Below are 13,784 nucleotides of genomic sequence, written 5' to 3'. Positions count from 1 at the left end.
CTGTAAATTTCAGCTAATGTGAAATATAAACCTATATACTTAAGGTTTATTTTAATTTTTTATAGGGACTTTCAGTTATTATTCTTTACTAATTTTTAATGTGGTTTTGTGTATTTTCTCAGTTACAAACAGTTCTGTGTAATAATAAATAACTACTTACAAGAGTGTAGGGCATGTGAAATTTACAATGTACTATAATTCCTAATTAATTATGGACTCACTCAAAACTTGTATTCGAATTAGTAGAATGATGAGTGACGAGTTTGATGACGATGACCTTTTTTTTTTTGAACAACCCGATGACGATGACCTTATATGTTAAATATGGATGATAATACACCAGAAAATGTTGAAATAAAAATATATAAACAATAGCAGAAAGTGTTAAGCTTTACAGACAAGAAGGCATGTAGGCCAATTAAATTAAGGCTTCAAGCTGTCTCGTGAGTGTCACATGCGCGTGTCCTTCATTAATCTTCTCTCTAGCCAATTTTTGTCTGAAGTATGTTAGGTGAACATTTTAATATGCATTTGTAGCCAATTATATGTCAATCCCGTGTATTAATATTTTACTAAACTTACTGTTTTCTCTGAAACATAGATTTGCCAACATTTTCACGCGTGCTAAGAAAACACATTAAATCAGTATAATAAATGTATCGTTTTCTGCAATTTTTAATTTTCAATATCTTTTAACTAATAGTACTTCAATAAAATCAATTAACTTTATTTTAAATTTACAATCTTTTCATAGAAAGCATAAAATAAATATTTTTGTGAAACAATTTTTTTTAAAAAAATATCTATCTTTTCGAAACGGAAGAAATATAAAACATATTTTTTTGGATTACTACTTAATCAAAAGATCATCCGATGTACTGTATTATGTATATCTGCAGACAGCAATACAAACAGTAACGTTAAATAAATTATAAGTCGCTGAAAAGCAAGCTACTGTATTAGAAATCCAGGATGAGTTAACATTTAACAGCATTTCAAAATCTTAGAATCGAAGGAAAACGGGTAGGTTGTAAGTTATGTTCTTATGGCGTCTGCCGTCTGGCGTTTTAAATTTTAGAACTCAGCACAAAATGAATGGTGGTTAAATGAAAACAATAATAAATGGCATGGTAATATAGTTGCGATTTGCTAATTAATATGTCTTCCATATTTACGTGTGGCATCTCTTATAGTATAACAGAAGGTATAGTACATTACCAATATCAAAACTAAATGAATAAGCCAAAAGTTTCTTTTGTAGGCCACAATATCTCCTGGAAGACTTATTTGGCAATCTTTATGGTACACGATGAATAAATAATACTCGCACTATGTTTTCACGTTATTCACATATCTATACTATTAAAGCAGGATTCTATTGTCCATTTTACCTTAGCATGTATTTTCTTTACTAACATTGCATGTTTCATTAAGGGCAATCAACTAATATTAATAACACATCTATATTGGGCCCTTTTTTTTTGATTCAGCCCACTGTCCACATCAGATCTCTCTTGTGCCATTTGGGCCGATTAAGAAATCAGATCCAATTCTCACATTTTTTTTTCCTTTGGGCCATTGAGTCAAAGTTCAAATAATTTTTTTCAACCATTCTTACTTTTTTTTTCTTAATATAATTTAAGCAGTCATAAAAAAATTAAATTTTTTTCATTGAAAAGTATAAATCTTTATTAAAAGTATATAATTTTTTTTATTAAAAATATTAACCACATAATAAAATTAATTTATCAGAGTTATACCAACTTAATTCATTAAAGAAATAAAATTTAATTTTTTAAATATAAATAGTCATTTAAAATGAAACACGATAAAGAAAAATAAAAAGTTTAAGTCTTTTATAAAATAAAACACAAATATATGAAATATGACATTTACTAAATATTTGTCAATTGAAAAAAAAAAAAAAAAAAAATCCGCGCTTTCAAAGCGCGGGTCAAAATCTAGTTTATACTTAATTCTATATATAATTGAAGATCCTATATCTGTAAAAAGAACTATGGAAAACCCAGATTTATAAGAATCACAAATACATCAAAAATAAACGAAAATAAAATCTGTATCATAAGCCCAGAGAGAAACAAGAACCGGACCGGTTTGTTTCCAATGTTACAGAATAAGAAGACAACATATTATTCCTCTTTACGTGGCTTTGGCCGAGAGGGCTTCGCAGGAACCACGTAGCTGAGGAGAATCAATCCAACAGGTATGATTGTTCCAATGTAATATACGCTCCCGTAGGCAGTGAGCGTTTCGTGCAAGCTTAAAACCTGAGAGATGGCGATTAAAAGAAAGAAACAAATGGCGTCAGAGGGATACAAAAGTGTAACAACAGAGAAAAAGGTTAGTTTTATCACCATGAAACCAACGGCTGAGTAGTTGAGAACCAAGACGGTGTAAAGAAAGTTGATGAACACCATGATACTTCTCAGGATTGCTAGTTTCGGACTGATAGCTTGTTGCCATCGGTAAATAACTGCAAAAGAAAGCAGAATGTAGATCAAAGAAGAAGAAGAAGAAGAAGAAGAGATGCCACCTAGAGAAAGAGAGTGACACTAACCTCTTGAGCCAGCAATCATCAAAGCTGATTGAACAAAGAACATCATGTAACCAGGATACAGTCCCTGCAAGTCGCATTACATGCTGTTCATTAGTTCTTACCATCATTGGAATCAAGAGAATAGATGAAGAAAGAACTCACATGCCAAACCGCACTGACGGTTTGTGTACCTAGTAACTGAAAGAAACCTGCTTTCTTCCCACTCTTCACAAGTCTCTCATACACGTCTGTATTTTAAACAATGCCAATAAGTGGATAGTCTCTCTCTCTCTCTCTCATGTAAGATTCACTCTTTAAACATATACTTACAGTGACGGAGCCAGGTGCTGACTTGTATGTTCCACACAAGCGGAATCTGAACCGCGCTCTTAGCAAGTTCTACACCGAGGATGTCCACGTTCTTGGCACGGTCCCATTTGGGTTTTGGCGAAGCATCATCAGTCCAGCCACTGAAACCCAAACCAGAGATGATAATAGAAGCCTCCGAGATCGACCAGATGAAGTAATACTTCCAGCGAGCCGTCTGTCCCGCCATGTACTGGTAACCAAACTTCTTCCAAAACCCCCATTCTTGGTACACTGGTTCAGTGAACCGAGTCAACGGGAACTGAGGGACTAGATAGAGATACAGAGCCATGCAAATCCCAGCTTGGAAGATAGCTCGCAGTGTAGCTAAATAAGGCGATGGCTGCTTTCTTTTCTCGGAACTATCCCAAATCTAGACAAAGCACAAAAGTTCACAAACCAAAGATTCTGACAGAGAGTGAGTAGTCAAGATTCAAGAAGAAGAAGAAGCTTACTCCTGTTCCCTCTGTCCATTGGAGATAATCTTTCATTTCGTAAACAGGACCAGCGAAATGGCTACCGCAACAGAGACAGTAACCAAAGTACTCGATCAAAGACGGCATCTCGATCAGTCTGTTCTTCTTCTGAGCTTCACGTAAGCCTTCCTCCTTCAACATCCCATCATTGTAATTAACCGCACATGAGATAACCTTCAGCGTTAACACCATTAACGCTCCTAATGTACAATAAAAATCACAACTTTCAGCTCACAAGAAGAGCATACAAAAAAGGCCAAAAAAGGAAGGATCTTTATTTACCAGTGGAGTCGATGCCACCTTCTTTCCACGCATCACCACTCATGTAAAACACATGACTACAACAAAATCACGAGATTGCATCATCAGGGTCATGCTAAAGGAAGAATCTTTATCAAATAAAACAAACCATTACCAGCCGATGAGATAAGCGAAGCCGAGGAAGAAACTGATGATTCCACACTTGGGTCGATACATCGCCATGGAAGCGTATCCGATCGTCATCGGAACGAGGAAGTGGAGATTTGAGGAGAAGCCGAAGGAGAGGTAAGAGAGGAATACGCCTGAAGCGGCGGCGTAGATGTGCTTGCCGAGTCGACTCGGAACGATTCGCCAGAAGAAGGAGACGGGGATCGTGGCGACGAAGCATTGGAGGAAGCGGAGGACGGCGACCGATACGCCGATCGAAGCAGCCATCGAATTCATGTCCATCGATATCATGGCTGCTGGATTGAAACTCGGATCTAACTCACTCGGACTGAGTCACACGACCGAGTCGCTCCGGGGAGGCGTGTTTCAAGATCGTGTCGTGGATTTGCCTTCTTCGTTCGTTCACTCACTCAACAAGAAACGAAAAGATCAATTTTTTTTTCCTACATGTAATAAACCGATCGGTATACTTTCTCAACACTCGATTGAATCCCGATCGGTTCGGTTCAGTTAATTCATATCCCAGACTTGACCAATTCTTTGACGTTTCACCTTATCTAGTTATACACTTAACTAAGTGTTTTTACTGCATCATGTGCAGCAATTTTTTTTTAAAAAAATTTAAATTATATTTAAAACTAAAATTTTATTATTATTTTAAACTTTATTATATTCTTACCCATATTTTAAAATAAATTTTGATTTAGTTGAACATAAATTAAGATAAATCGAGCAATTTTTTAATTTTAAATTATATTTAAAAATAGATACATACAGTAAAATCTCTATAAATTAATACTAGATAAATTAATAATCTCTATAAATTAATAATTTTTTCAGTCCTGATTTGAGCATGTTCAAAATATGACACAAATAGATAAAATAATAATCAAATATTTTTTTAGAAAATTCTATGTAAATATATGGTCTCATTAAAATCATAAATTAATAATATATCTATATATACATTTCATATAAGTACAAACTAAATTAATAATCTCTATAAATTATTATTTCTTAACATTTCAATATATTTTGATAATATTTAGTAAAATCATATCGAAAAACCACATATAAGTTATATGAAACATAAAAACACAAAAACAAGTAATATAATAAAACAATATAAAATTCAAATATTTCTAAATTTTTATTAATGTATATATAGTAAATCTTATAAATAAATAAAAAACTAAAAAATGAAACATTTTGTAAATTAATATCTCTATAAATTAATAAATTTTCAAAGTCCCAAAATTATTAATTTATAGAGGTTCTACTGTATATATATACATGTTTTTAAAATTTTAATCTTAGATAGATTTTTAATCTATTTCTTTTTGTATATATTAAATCAACTTGTATGAAATTAATTGAAAATTTTGGTATAAAAATTGTATAATAAAGTAAAACTAAAAAAAATTCTAAAATTTGTAGATATATAAAAGAAACTAAAGATATCAAAAATAATATTTTTAAGAAAATTGTAGAAAAATTGGAAAATGTTTTTGGTACTAAAGTTGTATAATTAAAAAAAGAAATAAATAATATTTCGAAAATTTAAATTTTTTATTATATTTATACTACTATATTATTTAATGTCATATTTTAATATATTTTATTTAATGATGATGTATAATTTACTACCATATTCTAAGAAGATTACAAAAAATATAAATCAGCATTAAATGAAATCATTCATGTCGTTTTTTCATAAGCAATGTCATATATCTTATTGCGTCATGTCATGCTTTTTTAGTGAATGTGTCTATGCAGATGACATGTCAGCATAATTTAAAAATTCACTTCGTAAATAATAACCAGAGGATTACGGTAGATAAAACCACGATTTTAAAACAATTATGATATAACATAAAATTTACGAAAAGACTAATTGAGTATTTGTTTTAGAATGAAGGAATTTGTATATCTTAACAGTACTTAAAATATTGAATTTGTAATTTCAATAACCATATGCACAATATCCAGCACACATAATTTACATTCATACGTGTATGTAAACTAACAATGGTTTGTACACATTTATGTTTATGTATATTCTGATTTTGTAAATGTTACGCGGAAACTCGATCTCTCAATCACTCGTTTGGATCTTGACAATCAAGAAAAAGCGATAAATCGACACAAGAGTTTTTTTTTTATCCAGTGTTATCCTGCGATGTGCAGAGATTACTCACTGGAGCTAGAATCAATCCAGCAAATCCACTAGATCACTGACTCGAACTCTCTGAACAAGACTCTCTCACGAAGACGAGAACCCGAGCTCACTATTCTGTTACAGACGCTAACCAACTCTGACTTATCCTTTTATATTTAAGGATGTACAAAACCGGAATTAACCAAGACTCTAACTAACTCGATTACTCCAAACCGGATAACATAACCGAGTCAGCTAAAACCTTTTGTTTCCCTCAGAGTGTTTACAAGACTTAAGTATAAAGCTATCAATACTCAACAATCTCCACCTTAGATGAAATACTGCAACTCTGAGACTCCTTAAACTCCACCTTCAACACAAGTCATGATCTCTTCCCCGTGGATTCACCTTCTGGATTTACACCTCTAGCTAGTGCCTCGGCCTATTCAGGCTTTGAGGACTCTGAGCAAGTCTAATGCTGACTTGAACTTGCTCACAGGTACACCTTTTGTCAATATATCAGCCGGATTCTGGTTTGTATGGATCTTCTGTATATCTACTTCACCACTTTCAATGATATCTCTCACAAAATAGAACTTTCTCGCCACATGCTTCGTCCTCTTGTGAAAGACATTGTTCTTGGACAGATTGATTGCACTCTGAGAATCACACCAAATCTTGACTGCTCCATGACTGAAACCAAAATCTTCTAGCAACCCTTTTAGCCAAATAGACTCTTTCACGGCTTCAGTAATCGCCATGAACTCAGCTTCGGTTGTAGACAATGCCACAACTGACTGAAGACTTGACTTCCAACTAATCATGTTTCCTCCAACAGTGAAGACATATCCAGATGTTGATCGCTTCTTATCCAAATCACCAGCAAAGTCTGAGTCGCAATAGCCCTGTATCTCCAACTCCTTCGCTTTTGTATATACCAACTGAAGATCCTGAGACCCTTTAATATACTTCAATAGCCACTGAACAGCTTCCCAATGTAGCTTCCCTGGCTTACTCATGTAGCGACTCACCAAACCATACCATGAGCTAAGTCTGGCCTAGTTCCAACCATAGCATACATAATGCTACCCACAGCTGAACAATAAGGTGTAACCTCCGTATCAACGCACTCACTCTCATCCTTAACTGCAGATAGTTTGAAATGAGCGCCAATGGGAGTTTGAGTACTCTTTGCTTCTGACATTCTGAAGTTATCAACTACTTTCTTCAGATACACAGACTGTGACAACCTGAGACTCCCATTCTTCCTGTCTCTTATAATGTCCATACCCAAAATACGCCTCGCAGCTCCCAAATCCTTCATTTCAAAAGTGTTGCTGAGCTGATCTTTTAGTATCTTGATATCAGTCATCTTCTTTGCTGCAATAAGCATGTCGTCAACGTAGAGTAGTAGGTATAGATGATCACCCTGAGACACCTCCTTCGTGTAAACACACATATCATGTTCACTTCTACTGAAGCCTTGATCCTTCATGAACTGATCAAATCTTTTGTTCCACTGTCGTGGAAACTGCTTCAGACCATATAAAGATTTTTTCAGTAGACACACTTGATGTTCCTTTCCTTTGACCTCATACCCTTCAGGCTGATACATGTACAGATCCTCCTCCAAATTTCCATGAAGGAAAGCCGTTTTAACATCCATCTGTTCCAACTCAAGATTTTGATTCACCACTAACGACAGAAGCATCCTAATGGAAACATGCTTAACCACAGGAGCAAATACTTCTTGATAGTCAATCCCCTCCTTCTGTGTGAACCCTCTAGCCACTAGTCTCACCTTATGCCTTTCAGGCTCAACGCCTTCTACGCCTGGCTTTATCTTAAACAACCACCTGCAGCTAATAATCTTCCTGTTAACTGGCTTGTCAACTAGAATCCACGTCTCATTACGTCTGAGAGAATCCATCTCATCATCAGTGGCTGCGTTCCACTTGATCCAGTCTCTGCTAGCCTTCACTTCTGTAAGATCATGTGGTTCTTCTATGTTCACCACTTCTGCGATATATAAGGCAAAAGCTATTTCTTCCTCTGAACAATCATAATCATTAAGTATGATTGGAGGTACCACATGTATTCTTGGTCTGTCTCTAGCCAGTTGATAGTTTGACAGGCTTGATCTGCCAGATGCATTAAGGTTTCCTTCTGTCTCATCTTCACTGGCCTTCTCTGAGTCAACCACAGTTACTCCACGTTGAACGGCACGTTCAGGTTCCAATGTGCTCGCACTGTAGGCTTCCAATCTTTTAACATCTGTAGACGGATTAGCATCACTTTGATTCTCTTTCACTACATCCCACATTTTCAATGCATCTTTATACATCAGATCCTCCTGAAATTTCACATTTCTGCTTACCACACACTGATCACCTTCCATCATCCAGACCTTGTAGCCTTTGGTTCCTATAGGGTAACCAATAAAGATCCCTTTTAAAGCTCTAGGCTGAAGCTTACCTTGATTTACATATAAGAAAGCCACACATCCAAACTTCCTCATATGTTTGTATCCCGGTCTCTTGTTTAACCACACTTCTTCTGGAGTTTTAAAACCAATGCTTGATGATGGAGACCTGTTTACCATATATGCTGAGATAGCTGCAGCCTCTGCCCAAAATTTCTCATCAAGCCCAGACTCTTTTAATAGACATCTGACCGTCTCCATTAATGTCCGATTCATACGTTCTGCCACGCCGTTTTGTTGAGGCGTGTAAGTGCAGGTTCGATGCCTAGTGATTCCATGTTTCTTACAGAAATCATTGAAAGCATTGTTGCAGAACTCAAGACCGTTATTTGTCCTCAAGTACTTCACTTTCTTATCAACCTGATTCTCAACAAGCTTCTTCCATTCACAGAAATTCAAGAAAGTCTCGTCTTTAGTCTTGAGGAAACAGAGCCATACCTTCCTTGAGTGATCATCAATTAGTGATAAGAAGTACTGGCTTCCAGACATAGATGACTCAACATGCGGAGAACCCCATAGGTCAGCGTGAATGTACTCGAATGCGTTTCTAGTTTCATGTCTACCAGCTTCAAAACTTACACGCTTAGCCTTTCCAACAGCGCAATGTTCACAAAAAGTTTCTTTTCCAATATCTCTTTTCTTTAGAAACCCTTCCTTCACAAGAACCTGCATGTTCTTGTAACTCATATGTCCGAGTCTACTATGCCAGACCGACACTTTAGACTTAGAGCCTTCTACGTGACAAATCTCCTTTGTCACTGTCTCACCATCCAGTATGTATAGACCATTTCTCAATATGCCTTGTAGCGCTAGCTTTCCTTTCTTGAGGAACTTGATTTTACCTTCAGCACCTGAGTGAGTAAAACCAAGTTTATCCAAAGTCCCGGTTGAGATGAGATTCCTCCTGAGTGTTGGTACATATCGAACATTATTCAGAATTTTGACTGAGCCTCCATGAGTGTTGACACTGATTGATCCAATACCAAGCGTTTCAACCGTGTGATAATCACCCAAAAGAATCTTACTGGAGCCTTCTTCTGAGAACTCCACAAACCAATCTCTTCTGCAAGTCATATGGTGAGTACACCCTGAGTCAATGACCCACTCTTCTCTTGAGTTATCCACTGATACATTCAGAACATCACCTGTCTCCAGCTTCTCAATGACCACAGCCGCCTCTCCATCGTTATCACTTCCATGCTTCGCTTTCTGGCATAACAATCCTTCTTCAAATGTCCTTCCTTCTTACAGTACCAACACACAATCTTTCTCCCATTTGACTTACTCTGTGGTCTATTGCTTCCACGCGAGTCTCTTCTAGAGCTTCTTCCTCTATCATCTGTGTACAGGATTGAACCTGAGTCTTTCTCAGTTTTGCTCATCTCCTTCACCTCACGCTGCCTGGACCTCGCTGCAGAGCAGACCTCTTCAAGTGTTAATGAGTCTTTCCCATACTTCAGAGTATGTTTGAGTTGATCATAACTCATGGGAAGAGAATTCAAGAACACAATCGCTTGAATCTCATCAGTCACACTGAAATTCAGGCTGCTCATCTCGGCCACAATCTTGAGAAACTCATCAGAATTTACCTCAATGGTCTTTGAGCTATCACACTTAAAAGTGTAGAATTGAGACTGAACGAAGATCCGATTCGGCAATGACTTCGACATGTATGACTTTTCAAGCAGTGACCACATCGATGCTTCAGTAGTAAAATGCTTGACCTTTCGCAGTACCTGATTGCTGATATTCAAGATTATCATATCTTTTGCTCGCTCATCTTTCTCCAATTTGATCGAATCTAAGATCATCTTTGTTTGCGAACCACCAGATTCATCGTCATCATCATCCGAAACTTTCTTTCCTTCTTCCTTCGTTAGAGGAACCTCGATCTCGAAGTTATCACTGAGAACCACCTCCTTCAAGCCAGAAAATCCGAAGTGAGCCATCATACGGATCGTCCAAAGCGAGAAGTCGCCTTCTCCGTTGAACAGCTCCACCTCCGCCCGAATCTTCTTCGTCGTCATCGGAACCTCCCCAGATCTTAACAGCCGAGGCTCTGATACCACTTGTTACGCGGAAACTCGATCTCTCGATCTCTCAATCACTCGTTTGGATCTTGACAATCAAGAAAAAGCGATAAATCGACACAAGAGTTTTTTGTTTACCCAGTGTTATCCTGCGATGTGCAGAGATTACTCACTGGAGCTAGAATCAATCCAGCAAATCCACTAGATCACTGACTCGAACTCTCTGAACAAGACTCTCTCACGAAGACGACGACCCGAGCTCACTATTCTGTTACAGACGCTAACCAACTCTGAACTATCCTTTTATATTTAAGGATGTACAAAACCGGAATTAACCAAGACTCTAACTAACTCGATTACTCCAAACCGGATAACATAACCGAGTCAGCTAAAACCTTTTGTTTCCCTCAGAGTGTTTACAAGACTTAAGTATAAAGCTATCAGTACTCAACAGTAAACAAGGAATACAGAGATCGCCAGATTGTAAATGTCCAATTGAAGAATTATACATCATGGTAGTAAAAATACTATAAAGTGGAAGTTGACGACTACCCAATATAGTTTGTATTGATTGGGTTTTCAAATAAGTGATTATTTATTAGTCTGATATTTATGTGGTTACAAAAATATCAACCGATAGAACGGCAAATACGATGCACAAAAGTTAGGAACTCAGCAGTCAGCACCCTATGAAATTTAACAAGCAAATTTTACCATCTGAACTAACTGACATTCGATGTAATTCGTCCCTAAACGTTTTTAACAATACCGGCCCTCAAGCTAATACTTGATGAGCTTGTACTCAAGCCTGGCCCTGGAGAGGATGGTTACTGAACGTCATAACTAGTCATGACTCATGACATACCTATTCAATTAAAGCGAGGTCCATTTATGATTGTAAAATGAAGAAGTGAAAAACAATATATACACGTTAGGTTTATGCATAACTTAGTATCATAAAAATAGATTATAACCATATCTAGAATGTGTAACGTCAGAAATCCCAATATTCTAAGTGCATTGACTAGGATTAATTACCTACAATATTATTATACCATAGCATATCAAAACTAATTTATTACTAAATATGAAAATGTTGACTATAGTTAACACAAAAATACAACACAGTCTATATATACAAACCCTTGTAACCTAGTTACACCAACCAACATTCATACTCAACGAACACTTTCAGTCAATTTTGATAATATTCTTTGTATAAAGATTTTTATTATCAACAAGAAAATATGGAGAACAAAATAATCGCGATGTTAGTGGTGATAATGGGGAGCCTTTTGGTCGACACAGAGGCTATGGGTTTTCAAGAATGTTGCCAAGGTTGTATATCGGGTTGTCGTGCAAACGGATTAAGTGTGACATGTCCTTTCACGTGTCTCGCGATTTGTATAAAACCTTCTGAGCCAGATCTTCAGGAAATAGACCAGACTGATTATTTTTGCAGACTTGGATGTGCTACCAATCGTTGTGTTCCATCCTCCTCGATTGAAGATAAGGGTAAGTTTTATATTCTTGTGTTTATATACACTTCAATCATGTGGATCTGAGTATATTAAGCAGATGTCTTAGAATGTTTGAAGTTTTTAATCATTTGAGTTAATTTTATCCTAATTAACTTTCTTATGGAATTTTGTTTTGTTATGAGCAGATTACGCAGAGAAAGTTTCGGTATGTGTGGATTCATGCTCAAATATGTGCTCTAACAAGAACTAAAGCCTACACATTAATTTGTTTTCGTTCTTTGTAAACTAGTGTCTAATAAAAAGATATAAACATGGAGTGGTTTGTATCGATTAAGTATTCAAATCCAAAGGAGAATGATTTATTGATTTGATACTATATTGTGTTACAAACAAGTATATTGACAAAATATCGATCCGAAACAAAGAGTCAAAAATGATAAAAATGGTGTGTTTAATAAATTTTTTGTAGATTGTCCAATGTGTTTCCCGTTTCCATCTAATGTTATTGCAATAACGATTGTTGTTAATTATTTGAAATTTCATCAGAAGAAAGTTATTATGGTTAGTTTATCAATATCATCAATCGACAAAATGGAACTGAACTTCATCGTTGTGGTTTATTTTTTCCTCCAATATCCTAGTATTTTGCGTACACGTACATTTTCGTTAGACTAAACATTGTAAATCATGTTCATCTTCTAAGTGTGTTGCATGCATCTTCTAATTGCGAGAGCTGCTCACCTCAAAAACTGGTCGGACTTTGGTAATACTGGATACAGCTAGATTCAGGGTCGGATCTGAGCATAGGCAAATGAAATATTGGCTTTGGCCCCCAAAATTTTTGAAGGTTTTTGGCTAGATTTACAAAAAGGTATAAACTCTAAATTGGATTATACATGGATAAAATCATAAAATAAGTTCTCGTTAATTATCGTACCACCAAACGATATCTAATCTATTAATTTATGGTTCTATTTTTTATCTGCCATACAAAAGTCTATGTTTGATCATATATGATAAACTTAACTAAACATCCTAAATTTACTCATATATGATATTTTCCTAACAAAAACAATATATATCTAAACAACAACATTCCTAAGAAAAGACAAATATATTTCCAATAGGCAATTATCGTTTGATTGTTTATAATATTTAATCTAGACCAAATCTTTTATATATTTCAGTAATTAATTTTGAAATTAAATAGTATAGCCTAAGTTATCATATTAAATTTCTATATAAAACAAAATTAATAATAGTTTATTGGTTGTAACATTTATGTCTGATTTTTGTAGTAAGAATAAAAACACCAAACCGAAATATAATATATTAAATAAAATAATATTTTTAAAATATAATATTAAATAATTTAATTTAGTCACATATAAAAATTTTGAGAATAAAAATTTCTAACCAAAAAATAATAAAATTTTGTATTAATTCTTATACAACTAATGTTTAAAATTAAACTATTAATATGATGTTGGATTTTTAAATAAATTAACAAAAATACTAAATTAATATATGATTTGCACAATTTCATCAAAAACAATTTCCATCAAATATAAAAATTTTCAAAATAATATTATATACGTAAAATTAAATTGATATTAAATATATATCTTTATAAGTTATTTTATATTTTAAATATTATTTTAAAAAAAATGTGTACAGACATGAGGGTTCAAATTTAGTTATACCATAATTTGTCGTCGACTATGATAACTACTACGTAAAGTTTTCTCGGTTTTTTTCTATATACTCTATGGGTTGATCTCGTATCAATATTATTTATATTATAT

The 13,784-nt window shown here is 34.8% G+C and overlaps 1 protein-coding gene across 1 annotated transcript; it reads right to left on the bottom strand.

Annotated features, from left to right (window-relative positions):
* Nucleotides 1-2,002: 2,002 nt before the first annotated feature.
* Nucleotides 2,003-4,485, bottom strand: LOC125587461 (lysophospholipid acyltransferase 1). The gene is made up of 8 exons (XM_048758019.1): nt 3,815-4,485; nt 3,682-3,737; nt 3,379-3,599; nt 2,888-3,296; nt 2,720-2,805; nt 2,579-2,642; nt 2,376-2,494; nt 2,003-2,288 (listed from the first exon to the last, which is right to left on the bottom strand). The coding sequence occupies exons 1-8, from the start codon at nt 4,117-4,119 to the stop codon at nt 2,151-2,153; spliced, it is 1,398 nt and encodes a 465-aa protein (XP_048613976.1). The 5' UTR covers nt 4,120-4,485; the 3' UTR covers nt 2,003-2,150.
* Between the last annotated feature and the right edge of the window lie 9,299 nt (nt 4,486-13,784).

Source organism: Brassica napus, chromosome C5, assembly GCF_020379485.1.
Source record: "Brassica napus cultivar Da-Ae chromosome C5, Da-Ae, whole genome shotgun sequence".
In the NCBI taxonomy this organism is placed as follows: domain Eukaryota; kingdom Viridiplantae; phylum Streptophyta; class Magnoliopsida; order Brassicales; family Brassicaceae; genus Brassica; species Brassica napus.
This window is presented reverse-complemented; position numbering and strand designations above follow the sequence as displayed.